Genomic DNA, 16,786 nt, shown 5'->3' on the forward strand with positions numbered 1-16,786 from the left:
AGTCAAAGCAAAGGAAATCTGCGTGGATTACCAACCGGTACATGGCATGACATGCATGTGATCTCATCCATATAAGGGCAGAACGCAAACGTTAACGGTTGTAACGAGTCCTCTCCTCCAAGTCAGATTGCACCCAATGCTCGAGTCCAAGTCCGAGTCATTAGTGTTCAAGTCCGAGACGAGTCACAAGTCATCAATATCGCGACTCGAGTTGGACACGAATCCAAGTCCTGGACTCAAGTACTACAACACTGGTGACTCGAGTCTGTTGAATCCGTTCACCAAAAGGATTCGTTCAGAATTGTTCATTGATTCGCTCATTGACCATATCTGCAAATTGCTGCTTTGCGCCAGTAGATGCCACCAAATGACCATCTTTAACGTTTTGAACGAGTAATGCATTGAACCAAAAGCACAGAGTCATTCACGACCGGAACAGGTCTGATTATCCTTTATTAAAATTTGTGTGTCTAAAAAAAAGAGAGGCGTTTCTCCACAAATGAAAACAAACCACATCTATCATATTGTGAACTGCTAAGCACAACTTTTTATCAAGCATATAAAAGCAAAAAAAGACCTGTAGTGCTAGACCGGTTGCCCACTGAAGTCAAGCAGGGTTGAGCCTGGTCAGTTCCTCTGACCTCCTGAAATGAGACCTCCTGGGGAAAACTAAGGTTGCTGCTGGAAGAGGTGTTAGTGAGGCCAGCAGGGGGCGCTCACCCTGTGGTCTGTGTGGGTTTTAACGCCCCAGTATAGTGATGGGGACACTATACTGTAAAAAGACACTGTCTTTCGGATGAGACATTAAACCGAGGTCTTGACTCTCTGTGGTATTTAAAAATCCTAAATTCCCGCCATGGCCCTTATCGATCATGGCCTCCAAATAATCCCCTTACATGAATTGGCTCTATCACTCCACTCTCTCCTCTCCACCAACAGCTAGTGTGTGGTGAGCGTTCTGGCGCATTATGGCTGCCGTCCAGATGGATGCTGCACACTGGTGGTGGTTGAGGAGAGTTCCCTGTTCACCGTGTAAAGCGCTTTGCTATATAAATGTAACGTTCATTTGTTCATTCAATTCGTTCGCGATTAAGTGTACCAGTACATTCAGTTCGTTCATGAACGAGATGACCGAATGGTTCAGTGAAGGGGTGTATTCATTCAGTGGGTCAAACCAATGATATGCTCCTTCACAGCCCGCTCTTGAATGCTATTGGCTCGCGCTTTATTCAGTCTTTAAAAGCAGGATATGGAATTTGCATGTCTACAAATGGACAAAGACACTTTGTAAATAGAGTTTTAACACCATAATCGTTTCACCACAAATGGCAGGTCTTTTTTTCCTTATAGTTTCCAAATGCTGGGCTTAACTTTTATCAAGACATAGTAGAAGTTCAAGAAAGGCCTAAATATCTTTCACTGTGCATCGAAACACAACATTTCCATTCATAATTCATTTGTATACATTCATAAATTGGGAATCATGTTTTGTCTATACCTGTAAACTTGTCTTAGTGCATTTCTCCCCTTGCTCTCCTTGTTGAACGCGATTGACTCGCATGCCGAACTAAACGAATGACACACCCCCTCTCATTCACTCAGTCAGCAGATTTGTGTTCATGAATGAAGCAAGTCATTCATTTAGTTCGTGAATGAGTGTACCAGTATATTCTGCGGGTGAAACCAGTGATACACTACTTCATTGCCCGCACTCAAATGCTATTGTCTCGTGCTATAGTCAGTCTTTATAGGCATGAAAAGTCACCAGAGCAGTCTCATGCTTCAAAATAGAGCTCATCGGCTTCAAAAAGGGAGCAACGTCAGTGGACGAGAAATATGAGTCAGTGCATGGATGTAAACAAGAACGATTCTTTCATAACGGGCAATTCGCTCACGAACGAAACATCACTAATGAGAATGTTTTCCTGTCTTTTCTTTCAGTGGTGAATTTGGTCTTTGGTTGGATGGAGATCTTTATCACGGCAGAAGTCACTCATGCAAAACCTTCGGGAATCCTATGCTGTCCACGAAGGAGGATTTCTACGTCCAGGACATTGAGATCTGGTCATTTGAGTAGCAGCTTGCGGGGAAAACATCTCCAATTTCAGAGAGAGGAATTGGACATCAGGCAGAGCCCAAAACCTATCTGCTTATTGTTGCGGCTCCCAGGAAGCCTGTAACGGACGCTACTGTTACCGCGCTTGTCATATGTTACTCCTGCATTTAATACAGAGCTCTTTGTGCTGTTTAGTATGTGTGTGTTTTGTTCAAGCCGTGTGCAGCGTTAATAACAAACTGCAGGATGTAGAGATGGCCTTGGGTATCAAAGGACCCCCTGAGCGCTTTCCACATTAAGTGGAAATGATAATGGCAAAGGTTTGGGCTGCCTGAAAACTGCCATGGTGCAATTTACCTGAGCCAATGCTCCAGGTAACTGTTTAAGAGCTGATGTTAGCCAATTTGAACTCACTAATGCAACACGGGATTCGATGGGGAGTGAAAAGCAAACACCTGAAAACATATTCCCTTGATCTCGGAGGACAAATATAAATTTTTTGAGATGGGACATCGATTTTAAGGATCACAATGGCATCTGTAAGAAGAACGGAAATTGATATCACATCTGTAGTTTCTTTTGAGGCAAAATATTCAAGTGTCGTGAATTTGTAGTCTTTCTGTCGTTCACTACATTGGCACACCATGTCGAAGCACATAATCGCAAACCCCATAGTTGTAATGTTCTGTTCAGTGGGTTTACGTGTGAGTGTGGCTAACACCGGCCCTTTCACTTTTGGAAGGGTCGACTTTACTGTTCGTAGGCAGAAATGTGTCGCAATAGATTTGTGGAATATGCAAATTCCTGTCCTGTGACCTCAAATAATCCAGATGGGGCACTTTTGTTTTCCCCGTCTCTCTTTCAGAGATCTTTTACGTCTTGACAAATTAATTGCTTTTCACGTTATCATATGAAAAGCCTGAGATGTGGTTTAATTTATATATATAATATAGATATATAATGACAAATCTGTATTTATGTATATGATTTTTATTTATATATATATATATATATATATATATATATATATATATATATATATATATATATATTGCTGTTATAGTGATATTTTTTGGTGCTGATATCTCAGCTGTTACTAATATAATGTATATTATCCTGTAAATTAATGTTAAAATAGTAGGTTTGTTCCTATATATAAATATATAAACAAATATACAGTGTGGATTGGTGGGTTGCTTCTCGCACTTTAATAATCTAGTTTAAAGCCAGGTTCTTCAGGCCTCAGTAGCAGTACAGTATATAGTTTTGTTTATCTGTCTCTTAGATTATAGAGTACCTAATCGTTTATTAAGAGCTACTGCTACTGTGGAGAGGAAGTGCCCTAGACGGGCATCTCAAGGATCGAGCACAGGGTCAAATTTGACGGACTCCAGCAGGGAAAGACTCTTCTTCTAACGTGTCCTTTCCCAGCGTTTTCGTCTGGTCTTTTGTTTCTTTCGCTGTGTAGACTGACTGTGCACAGAGTGAGAGGAACCGTCAATGTTCTTCCACAACAGTGGATACGTCCGATGAGAAGTGCAAGCCGCCTTCTACTTCACCGGAATATAATGTTACAGTGATGTATAAAGAACAATGAAAACTAATAAATTGTTGTAACCTGGGACAGTATCATGACTGATATGTTTTTCACCACAGAATAAAACAAAAATATGAATAAATCCATACTAATACTGACCCTTACAAAAAAATACCATGGTAATAATAATAATAATAATAATATTAAATATCAAACAGGATGGGATGTTTTAGATAGAGACAAACCACCGTGTACTGCAAAACATCACAAAATATGTTGTTTTCCCACCAAAATTAATGTCATTTTTAGGATGGAACTGGTTAAGGGGGTATTACACAAGAATTTTAGGATAGAAAGATATTCCCAAGATAATGTTTTCAACCCCTTCAAATGAGCCCCACAGAGCATCATGGTCTGGCAGAATGTGGAGAAATATCTGTCCTCACTGGTCAACTCTGACCATGGGGGTTCGAGCCAGCTGTAAGCTGACCCACAGAGATATGTAGATAATGGAGAAACTAAACAGAGAACATTCAGATCCAGATGTTTCAGGGGTGAGAGCTGACATTAAGAGGGGCAGTTATTTACAGTATTTGTCTGTTTATAACACTGACATTATTGAATATATCAGGAATATTTAGCTGTTTTTGCATTAATACAGTGTAAAAAAAGAAACATTTGTGGTTTTTTTAAAGGACTGTGTCAGAGTGGCGAACACTATATTCATTCATTTTATATTCAGCAAGAGTGCCACCTGTTGGACATATTGTGAATGGTACAAATGTTTCTCTTGTTTAATCTATCCAGTAAGCCTTCATCCAATTATAAAAGAATGACAGACATGAAAATGCAAAGCTTGTTGAACAGGTTCGCATATGAGCTAACACAAATGACCAACTGTTATGGGTCACTTTTCAGTCTGATAAAAGATTTTCAAATGAAATTTGACATTAAATATCATACAAATCAATATATGAAAAACTTCACAAATTGTTTGAAAGAATGGTCCATAAAGTGACTACATGCAAAGAACCGGAAATGTATTAACACAAACATGAGTAGTTCATGACCAGAAGCTCATGGATGGACCAGTAGTTATGAATTAACCGCAGAAATGAAATAGTTCTTTCCTTCCATTAAAGCCTTGTCCTCTTTCAGGTACTATTCACATCATTTCATTCATTGCACATTTGATTTCTGTAATTGCACTAAATGTTAACCTGCATTCTACTTTGAGAATGGCACAAAAGAACTGTAGTGAAAAGTATCTGTTGTTAAACAACAGCAAAAGACACAAATAATAATGGAAGGCCGCATGTCCAAATCATGACTTTAAATAATTGTGAACAACTTTGAAAAAAAAAAAAAAAAAAGCTACAAATAATATGCAGCTGTATTGATCGTCCTCCCTGTTCAAGCAGCCTAGTGGTTTAATAATTATAAATCAGTGATGAATTCTTATTTAACACTCAGCAGTGCAATAAACACGAATGCATTTTTGACCCAGACAAAAAAATTAAAATGCACAAGGTGCCTATTACACTTTCATGTAGTGTTAAAGTAAGCACTCAACACAAAATCTAAACTGACCCTATTTACTTTCTTAATATACTGTATGTTCCTGGTCTTATTGTGCATAATTCATTGGTGCATGTTATTCCAAAGAAAAGATGCTGTCTTTTCAATCTTTAATCAAAATGTAATAACATACTCCGCCTCTGAAATCACTTTCCTTCTTGGCCAACATCAATACGCCCTAAACATTTTTCATTTCTTCCCTTCAACCACTATCCTGTTTTACTCAGAAATCTCACATTACTAAAGTAAGTGGGTTGCGCCTACTGTTTCATGTTGACTTTTAAGTAAAACACAGAACTTTTCATCATTTAAATGTAGGGCTTAAGGCAAATCTAAGCAGTTAGTGTATGAAAATATAAGGCAGGGTCTCTTTCTATTAATATCAGACACATTGTGAATACAGCCAAAGACAGCAAAGAAGTTGTTTTTTCATCTTGAAGCCTGTTGCAGTTTTCTTTCTGAAGCATGAATTTCTTTTACCCCAAAGTAAATGAGGCACTCGGATGCAGCCACCGCAGTGGCAGGTATGTTGCATTAAAGGGCAGAAAAAATCAGTTTCTGTTTTTAAATTCTTCTCTTCTATTAAACCAGGTACTGTAATGAGTGGAAACATCATGGTGCAGGCTCTGTAGAGGATGGCTCCGCATCTGAAAAAGGCCCGTGGTTTTGTGAGCCATGATTCAGACCTGAAGCTGAAGTATATGGCGTACAGGGCTACGGCGAAGACATGACCAATCAGAGTCAAGGGTTTTGCTGTCAATCTAAGGAAACAAAAGCTGATTAACAGTAGTAAAATGTCTGCTCAGATATCTGCAGGGACAAGCAAAAAAGCCCTCTGGAGAAAATCTGACTTGAAGACAACACTGATGTTTATCTAATTCTGTAAGGTTTGTCAATACCTACACAGACAGGAGACCAATGGGTCCATTAATACATTCTCCACCGAGCTTAAAATAGTGGAAACAGGCCTTTCTCAACTGATGCAGTGAATCTGAAAAAAGAGGTGGTAGATATAACAAGCTGCAATTGTTGTTGCTATTTAGATCTTAAATAATTTTGTAATGAGACCTTCAAGTCAACAGAATAAATTCAATATAATAGTGCCATGAAATATGTTGTAATTTTCCAGAGTGCATTAGCATATAAATAAGAACTTAAAAGTAGTTGGAAAATGATTAAAGGAAAAATAAAATTATGTAATTATTTATTCACCCTCATGTTGTTGTTTTTTTCTGTGAAACACAAAAGGTGACATTTTGAAGATCCTACATCGCTCTTTTCATGCAAAGACAGCTCATAGACTGTGACTGTCAAGCACCAAAAAAAAAAAAACACGCACCATGAGAGTAACATTTTGGGAGACCATACGACTCGCACGCTTTATTTCAAGTCCTCTGAAGCCATACGATAGATTTATGTGAGGAACAAATAGAAAATGTAACGTATTCATTTATCTGAAAAAATAAAGTGCATTCAGATTCATTAATGGCGCATTAACATCATTGATTCTCATGTCATAACCAAATGCGATGCATTCGACGGAAATAAATTACAGCACATGGGTCTGGAACAGCATGGGTGTGAGTAAATAATGGCAGAATTTACATTTTTGAGTGAACTTTTCCTGTTTTGTCCAAAAGTTCTTTTGACTTACTGTCAGTTGCAGTGAACAGCTCATACAGTGCTTGAGCTAAGACATTCACCACAAACGAGTGAGATGATTTCCGTTCCCAATGGATTTTTTTCTTTGCCTGACAACAACAATATCAGTCAGAGTCCTTATCAAACTCAATTCCATCATATAATGATCAGAGCGGCATTTAAACATTCAGTGGATTCAATGTCTAATATTTTTCAGAAGATTTAGGGTTATATTCTCGTGACCATGCAGGTGCAGTGCAACACGCAAAAACCATGCGCAAAGCCTCATCTAATGTTCCTGAGAGCGCTAATTTTAAGGGCAATTTTCATGCCAGCGCAAAGCGCAAGTGGGCATGGGTGGGAGTGTTTGCGCTATCTGTGGGTGCATGTGTGAGATTTGTGTCACTATCTATAGGTCATGGTTTATTTTTTAATTGTTATTATGTTTATATTTACAATTTTATTTATGATCTAATTTGTATTAGTATTTTTCCACCTGTTGTTTTAGAGTGATTTTTAAGTAACTGCAAAAGGGGCCGGTGGAAGAAGTTGGAGTGGATAAAATGTTTGGATTTGGGGAGGTGGTTATATAAAACATTTTTGACCAATTATATTTTTGTTTAGTTTGAAATGTAATTTGACATGGACTAAATTCTCAGTCTCTGTAGTGATTTATGAAAAGTGATATGTGTAATGTTTTAATGTTAAAATACTTTCTTATATCCCAGCTTAATATGTAGAGACAACTTACATAAAACTTAACAACTTAAATAAATATATAAATAAATAAATATGTGTTTATAAATGTGACGAGGAGGAGGGCATGGCCGGGCCGTGAGGGTGCACGGCTGGTGCTAAATCAGATGATCACCGGAAGAGTGAGATAAAGGGGGGCCAGAGACGCCAGTTCGAGAGAGAGAGAGAGATGCACGTGGCCACGCTGCATGTGCTGCATGTGTGTCCTAATGTTTTATGTTGTTTTAAGTTAATTTATACCATTAAATTTTAAGTTGACTGTTCAGCTGATTCCCGCCTCCTCCTTGCCTGTACTTTAACTGTTACGTCGGTGCTGAATCCCGGGAAGGAGGAGGGATGTGCTTTCACGGAGTCCTCGCCGCTGCCGTCCGCCAGAGGAGCAGCCGCGGCCGTCTGCCTGTGGACGGAGGAGTCGCTGCTGGCTGCCGAGAGCCGGAGGAACCGCTGCTGTCCGCCGAGAAGGGGAGGAGCGGTTCCTGCCAGGGGTCGGAGGGCTCGCTGCCGTCCGCCGGGGGAGGAGCGTGCTGTCGTCCACCAGAAGGGGAGGAGCGGTTAAGGGCCGGGCGACAGCGTGTCCAGGACCGGCGGGCAAGTTTTCTCTCTCTCTCCTCTCTCTCTCTCTCTCTCTCTCTGTGTGTCTCCCACTCGCCCTTTCCCTCTCCCCACGCCTCCCCTCATCTCTCCCCCAGGTTCCCAGGAGGCAGGCTGGACCACCAGCTGACAGAACGGCCGGAAGGGCAGTGTCTCCCATCCAGAGATGGGGGGGAGTAAGTCAGACCGGTGGCGCCTGAATCGGGCAGAGGAGGAGTGTGACGAGGAGGAGGGTGTGGCCGGGCCATGAGGGTGTACGGCCGGCGCTGAATCAGATGATCAGCGGGAGAGCGAGATAAAGGGGGGCTGAAGAAGCCAGTTTGAGAGAGAGGGAGACACTCGTGGCTGTGCTGCATGTGTATCCTTATGTTTCATGTTGTTTTAAGTTAATTTATATCATTCAATTTTACGTTGACTGTTCAGCCGGTTCCCGCCTACTCCTTGCCCGTCCTTTAACTGTTTCAATATATTAGGGCTGTCAATCGATGTTTTATCATATTAATTACATGATATCCCAATTAATTAATCGCATAAACAGTATGTGTGTGCGTGCGTGCGTGCATGAGTGTAGGTAAAGACATTTTCTGGGTTTGTTATGGCCTACCTGGTTTATTGACTGGTGAGGGTGGCAGGAAGCTGGTGGGCATTGATCTCAAGCGATCATTCTGCAGTGCCAACATAAATGGCTCCTTTAAGTGCTCTGTGCAAACCAAACAGACATTTCTTTGAGATTTCAGTGCTGTGCTCTTTACAAAATAACAGACACATCAATGACACTTACAGTATTTGAGAAATGCATGTGTAAGAGAAGAACTCATTTTAGCCATTAGGTTATTTTATAAATGTAAAGGGGTCAGGTTCCTGGCAGTTGAGGATAGATTATGTCAGTCATGTACTGCATTAGGTCTCGGGGCATCTCTCCTCTGATGTCCACCAGAACCCGTGTTTCATTGGAGGAGATCTGATAGATCAACACTGGACTGAGATCAGCTAGAACCAGCTCTGCATGGTTGGGCTTGAACTGGGGAGAATCCTGGGAGAAAACACAACAGAACATGGAAAAGATGGGATGGGCACAATTACTCTGAAATGACAGCAGTGATCAATGTGTGACTTTTCAACAAATATATATATTTTTAGTTTTGTGATTATTTTTGATGCCATATTGGGCGGTACAGAACAGAAGTCAGGTGTCATGAGACAAGTTTTTAAAAGTTAAATGCACTGCTCATGGCACAAGATGTGAAAAAATTGTATTTAACGGCAAAAAGATATCTGTCTGATGCATGTGTACATTGACCAACAATTAAAGAACAGCACAGATGGAACTCATTCGTAGTCACACCCCAAGTTCTTGAGTACTTAGTTGGTTGATTTACAGCATCTGTCGATTACTTGAGCTGTCAAAACGACAAAATTGCACATCCATGGAAATCCCTAGAAGTCATGTTACTTGTGCTTTTTTTTCACAAAATTACACAAATATCACCCTTATATTTACCTTCATTATGCATCCAACAAAATGAGATGACACTTTAACTTTCCCAGAGACAAGATTTTTATGGAACTTGGAGAAACAGCCATCAGCGACTATAGTTAGAGGAGCAAGGTTCTCCTGAAAGAGAGAAAGAGAATTAAAATTACAGCACAATAAATAAATAAATCCTCAAATAAAACTTTGACTGAAGAATAATTAATACGTCACAAAAGCATTTTACATCCTGTGGCTTTACTGCCAAAGCAAAACACCTGTGATCCATTCACCAATACAAAAATATTACAATCGATAATCACTGGGTGTTAATGATTAATTGATGACTAACAACCGATTAATAGCTAATATTTTAATAGAATGTTCCGGGTTAAATACAAGCTAAGCTTAATCAACAGCATTTGTGACTTAATGCTGATTACCATAAAAATGTATTTTGACTTGTCCCTCCATTTAAAAAAAAATCTGGGTTACAGTGAGGCACTTACAGTGGAAGTGAATGGGGACAATCCGCAAACGTTAAAATGCTCAGTTTCAAAAGTATTGCCAAAAAAATTAAAACAATATGAATGAATGAATGAATGAATGAACGTTACATTTATATAGCACTTTTCTGACACTACACTTAAAGAGCTTTACACAGTGAACAGGGGACGGCAGCCATCATGCGCCAGTACGCTCACCACACACCAGCTATTGGTAGAGAGGAGAGAGTGGAGTGATAGAGCCAATTAATGGATGGGGATTATTAGGAGGCCACGATTGATAAGGGCCAATGGGTGGAATTTAGCCAGGACACCGGGGTTACACCCCTACTCTTTACGAGAATTGCTCTTGGATTTTTAATGACCACAGAGAGTCAGGACCTCGGTTTAACGTCTCATCTGAACATATGCATGTTAACATGAATTTAGTGTGACAAAATCGCTTAATAACCTTTTCGGTGTAAAGTTATATTACATTTTACAATTCGTTGCCATGACGACTGAATGCCATCTGCCATAAAACCATACACAAGTTTTTACAGTAGAATTAATGTGTTTATAAAATTATAAGCTTTGCATTTCTGCCTTTAAACCCTCCAAAAATCGGCCCCATTCACTTCCATTGTAAGGGCCACACTATAACCTCAATTTTTGTTTTTGAAGAAAAGGACAGATGAGTTGAAATTCATTTTTGTGGTAATCAAAATTATGCCACTGTCGACTGAGCTTAACTTGCATTGAACCCAGAACATTCCATTAAGCTTATCAGCTGTCAGTTTATCAATTTTAGCACAAATAAATTTAGTTGTCATAAAATACCATGGCCAAGACACTGCCTTTACAGGCATTTGAAGCTAGAATAATCGATTTAATGGTTAATTTCTTAGTTTATTATTTCTTTTATTTATTTATTTATTTATTTATTTATTTTTTATTTGAACAATTTCTCAGTATATTTTTATACTGTACCTTGATGTTTCCTGAGTCTTTCTCCCTGTACTGAATTCCTGTCACACAGCCATCTTCTTCCTCTGGATGGGTCACTGTGCCCTCCACAAACTTCACACTGTGCAAATATAACATGATATTAGACCTATCTGTCTCCAATAGCTTCAAGGGATATGAAAGCCCTTATAAAGGCTTGTATAAAGCTCTTATAAAGCCTTTAGACCACAAAAGGATATATTTATAGCAGAATGTCTAAGCTGCTCTTTTCAATACAATGGCGGATGTCAAGCAAGAGCTCCAAGCCAAGATTTTCAGTGAATAGAGATTTAAATTTCAGTCTGTTCCTCAAACAAAGCTATCATATGGCTTCAGAAGACTTGAAATGCAGTACACAGATCGTATGGGCTACTTTTATTATGCATTTATCATCCTTTTTGGGCCTCTCCAACCACCTTCATTATATGGAAGAGAGCAGCTCTAGACATTCTGCTAAACATGTCCTTTGGTGTTCCATGGAAGAAAGTGTGAGTAAATGAAGACAGATTTTCAATGTTAGGTGAACTACTCCTTTAAGGAGGATTTGAGCCAGCATGCATTATGTATCAGTAAGATTAGATAAGGTAGTTTCCTCACCCACAAGGCCGAGTTCCTTAAGTGCCCGGTATCCTCCCGGCTGCAGAAGTTCCCCCACTATCCAATCGGGTTCTTTCATGTCCCTCTCATCAACTGTGACCTTGCAACCATCTCAGGCCAGAACAGCGGCCATAGCTGACTCAACACACCAGCGCCTACTATAATGACCTCTGGATCCTCTGTCTGAGAGCACTGACTCTCTGTAGCCCTCTTTCTCTTTACATCTCTCTAATCAGATTGTCAGAAAGAATTCAGAAACAATGTCTCTATTAATTATTAAAATAATATAATAATAAATTGTAATATACTAATATACTAATTGATTAATATATTTTACAGAGACAAATATTAAATAATTATATTCATATAATAATTTAGTATATGATGTAACAAGGCAGAGTGGCTCCAAAAAGTATTTGGATGCTTAATGCACCCTTAGAGATGTATGCATTTCATTGCATGAGAAGATTAAAGCAAGTTTCTGCAAGCATCTGCAAACTAATGGTGTTATGACATTTTCTCAGAATTAACATTTCTTTTATTAGCTGGTTTTGCAGTTGCAATAGTATAATATAATAATACATAATATAATACACGGAAATATAATATAATAATACAAAAATAGAAAAAATAATTATTATTTGCAATATACTGTATTTCTCATGTACCAACAGTACATACAACAGTACAATAGTAGCCTAAATAATAGCGTGCTTGAGCTATCTTTCTTTAAAATAAATGCCACTTAATTTTACATTGTGTTATCTAATACAATGACATTCATACATTTGTAAATGTGGCTTAAGTGTCCAAATAGACCTTATTCACACTAGCTCCATTTTTTATTTTTCTCTCATTTTCTCCCCAATTTGGAATGCCCAATTCCCAATGCGCTCTAAGTCCTCATGGTGGCGTAGTGGCTCGCCTTAATCCGGGTGGCGGAGGACAAATCTCAGTTGCCTCCGCATCTGAGATCGTCAATCCGCGCATAATATCACGTGGCTTGTTGAGTGCGTTACCACAGAGAGTATTGTGTGGAGGCTTCATGCTATTCTCCGCGGCATCCACGCAAAACACACCACGCGCCCCACCGAGAGCGAGAACCACATTATAGCGACCACGAGGAGGTTACCCCATGTGACTCTACCCTCCTTATCAACTGGGCCAATTTGGTTGCTTAGGAGACCTGGCTGGAGTCACTCAGCACGCCCTGGATTCGAACTCGTGACTCCAGGGGTGATAGTGTCAATACTCGCTGAGCTACCCAGGCCCCCTGCATCTTTGATTTTTAATGGGAATGACAATGAAGCTGTGAGGGATTGACTAACAGTCTCTTCAATGGGCTTTACTGTAGTTTAAAATAGTTTTTGGATCGTTCCGCAGACAAAACATTGATAAAATATCTGTCCAAGGACATTCAGTATGCAAAGAACTCCAGACAACATGAGTTGTGGAAAATCAGATGTGATCTAGGATCTTTATACTACGGTGGCCATGAAGTGCAAAACAAAACAACAAATCTAAAAACACAACGGCAAATCCAAAGACAAAATAATAATTCAGAAACACATTAACAAATCATAAAGCACAACGGCAAATCCGAAAACACAACAGCAATTCAGTCGAAACGAAAAGGGTAGGTACCATAGCTTCTCACCTGATTGGCTGTGTGGAGAATACCTAGTCCTTTCCTAAGGATTAGTTCTCTGCCCACTTGTGCAATTATTTCAAAATTCATTCCAAATGCTCAATTACTGAAAATTGTGAGTGGCTTGTCACTCAGTAAAACAATAATGGGACACTTTATAACACAGAGCAAAAACAGCAAGCAGGAAAATTTTTAGGTACAATGTTTGTCTACGGTGTGTAAGGGACCATCTAAAACATACGAAGATATTATGTTCATATTGTAAAGGTTGTGGAAGGCTGCTATTAGATATGCTGATTTACTCTAGGTGAGATTTTCCAAGGGAATTATACATCTACATTATACAATATATTTTTAAATAATAATAATAATAAAACCATGTAAGTTAGTCATTCACACTACTGGCAGCTTGCTACAACCTTTGTAATGTAAAAATTACATCTTGATGAATTTTAGTGGTGATTTTTCTAAAATAATTGAATAGTGTAGCCATATAATTTGATATACTTGGAAAATCTATCCATTGGCAGCAACCGGAACCTTTATCATTTTGATTTTGAATTTTTTTTTAAACAAAAGTGTTTTTTAAGTTAGAGCATGCAAATTGAATGAACGCTTGGACGCCACCAACATTTTAGCGCAGTTTGTGGACTTTAAGACAATCCATTACACACTAGATGAGCCATGAGACCATAGATGAACATCATACCTAAAACTAACTTTTCCCACTCGCTGTTTTTACTCTCGGTGTTATAAAGTTTACTGTTACTGTTTTCCCGAGAGAGAAAACACTCAGTTCAGTCAGTGACCTTTTGGCATGGATTTTGATATAATCAGTGAACCAGTCCTGAAGAAAGGACTAGGTCTCATTCACACAGCCAATCAGGTGAGAAGCTATGGTACCTACCCTTTCCGTTTTGATTGAATTGCTGTTGTGTTTTCTAACTTGATGTTTTGTTTCTGGATAAGGTATTGTGTTTTCTGATTTTCTCTTTTGTTTTCTGATTTGCCTTTATGCTTTATGATTTCTTGATGTGTTTCTGAATTGTTGTTTTGTCTTTGGATTTGCCATTGTGTTTTTAGATTTGTTGTTTTGTTTTGCACTTCACGGCCACCGTATTATACAGCTTTATACTGTTTGTGCCATTGAAGAGACGGTAAGACTTTCCCTCACAGCCTCGTTGTCATTCCCATTAAAAATCAAAGATGGCGCTAGCGTGAATAAGGTCTATAGGTGACTGTTTGGGGCCACTCTAATATAATATAATATAATATAATATAATATAATAATGTTTATATTTAAATTTGTTTGTAAAATATTTTTCATGTATCAAACCCTATAGTAGCCTAAATAATAGTATGCTTGTGCTATCTTTAAAATAAATGCCACTTGGTTTTACATTTTGTTATCTAATACAATGACATTCAAACATTTTGAAGTGTGACTTAAGTGTCTAAATAGGCTACTTTTCAGGGCTTCTATAATATAATAATATAATATAACATAACATAATATAGGCTAAAACAATGTTATATAATAAAATAAAATAAAAATACATTTAAAAAAAGGACATTTTTGTAATAGGCTATATTTTTCATTCACTAAACCCTCTCAAAGTTCAGGCCCGAACAAAAAAATAAGGTCTCCTTATTGCACAGTGATCTATGGAGAAAGTATAAAAACAATACAAATTAAATGTTTATATGTTTACCAAAACTCAGTAGTGTTTATCCAGGCTCTGTGCATAAATTCTTAGAACACAACAAATGTAGAGACAAATAGGTTGGAAAAAACCTAAAATGTTCTTCTTCACATGTTTAAAGGTAAACAAGTAAGACCAGACAACTACATGTAACTCATGACCAACAAAAGCAAATGACTCTGTGTGAGAGAGTGATGTCATGATGATGTCATAATGATGTCAAGTTCATAACAATGGCCAGTCGAGGGTTGTACAGTTAGGGTTAATGTTAAGCCTGTTTTTCTTGTGCAAAGAGCTTCAGGAAACCAATTTCACCCTTTATTTTATGAGTCACAAGATAAAAGAAAACCTTGACCTCACACCATAAAACAAGCGTTAATATAGTATGTTTCCTATTTGTTAGTTTTCATGACGGATGTTTAAGTGGTGCTGATAATTTGTAGAGTGTTGTGGCCCTGTGTTATTTTAATTTTGGAAGCACATAAAGAGTTCAGCAAATCTTGATGGTTCTAAAAATAGGCTCCCTTTGTGCAAAAATAACTCCTTATTTTTCTTTTAATTTTGGGGATTCAACCAAAAATTCCTTTCCTTTCTCAAAACTGTGTTTTTATTTGAGATCCATTAATCACTGTAATCATCTGAGATGCAGCTGTGTTGTGTATCATAAGTCTGTTTGTTTGAAATAGCTTGGCCTTTTCATCTCATGCTCATCACAGCTGAGTGTAGACTCTAGAGGATGCTCTGATGCACAATAATTACTGACACTGAATGATTTCATTGAGGGATGTTTGGAATCGTATGGGGGTGGGGGGGTGGATATTTGTATTTTAGTAAAGATAATAACAAATACCATTTCATTTACGTTAATTATTTACAACAATTATTTACAACAAAATGGTTTAAGTGGAGTTTCTTGCTTGTTTTTTTATGTGTCAAAATGATGGACGCCGTTTTGAATAATGAGGGATTAATCTCACACACGATTCTGAAAAAATCCATAAAATGCACGATACAGTAAACAGCATGTCAGCATCCTCGTCTAACTCAACTTGATAAGCAAAATCTCAAACATAATTTTTTTTTTTTTTTTTAAATCATGAAATGTCACTCTACCAATAACAGATTCTTTGCACAACCGTGTGAGGATGAGGCGTACCAAACTTACAGTATTCTGCTACTAAAGCAGGTGTGTTGTCTGTCGTGTGGACAAGTGCTTGTGGGTTTCTTTTTCTTGGATCTTCAATAGTTATGAAAATTCTATAACATCATAACCACATACAGCAAAACTGTAAAAACCTCTTAAAACGGCCTACCTGTTTCATGCTTTATAACAAGACCGCCAAGCAGTTGCATGGCTCTGCGTCAATGTGTAAAAGAAATGTCAACTGCTAGAAATGTATCAAGTATCATGGCTATCCCAGTTATGAAAAATCCACGGCAATGTACTTTCCAAATAATCATAATTTTGCATTTCTCATGGCCATCGACGATAGTGCTCTCTCGTGCGCACACACGAGCAAACACATAGAGCGCGAGGAGAGAGAGCGCGCATCCATGGTGGTGATAAACTGTATGTGTAGACTGATATGTAAGTAGAGGGGGCTTCAAGGTAAAAAGGTTGGGAACCACTGGTCTGGCACACTTTTCATAGAAAAACAATAAAAAGCAGCATATACAGATGCAGAATTGCTTCTTTGTGGTGGTTTATGTCATAAAAT

At 38.4% G+C, this 16,786-nt stretch overlaps 1 protein-coding gene and 1 pseudogene across 7 annotated transcripts in view; one reads left to right on the plus strand and one right to left on the minus strand.

Moving 5' to 3' along the window:
- Positions 1–3,678, plus strand: part of oxr1a (oxidation resistance 1a) — a 246,277-nt gene extending 242,599 nt beyond the window's left edge. For all 7 annotated transcript variants that reach the window (XM_051719172.1, XM_051719171.1, XM_051719173.1 and 4 more), the window contains one exon: positions 1,942–3,678. In XM_051719172.1, coding sequence (XP_051575132.1) covers positions 1,942–2,077 — 136 coding nt within the window. In that variant the 3' untranslated portion in view covers positions 2,078–3,678. The remainder of the gene's footprint in view (positions 1–1,941) is intronic.
- A 5,074-nt stretch (positions 3,679–8,752) lies between these two features.
- Positions 8,753–13,455, minus strand: LOC127453375 (squalene monooxygenase-like; annotated as a pseudogene).
- Between the last annotated feature and the right edge of the window lie 3,331 nt (positions 13,456–16,786).

This window comes from Myxocyprinus asiaticus, chromosome 15 (genome assembly GCF_019703515.2).
Source record: "Myxocyprinus asiaticus isolate MX2 ecotype Aquarium Trade chromosome 15, UBuf_Myxa_2, whole genome shotgun sequence".
Taxonomy (NCBI): Eukaryota; Metazoa; Chordata; class Actinopteri; order Cypriniformes; family Catostomidae; genus Myxocyprinus; species Myxocyprinus asiaticus.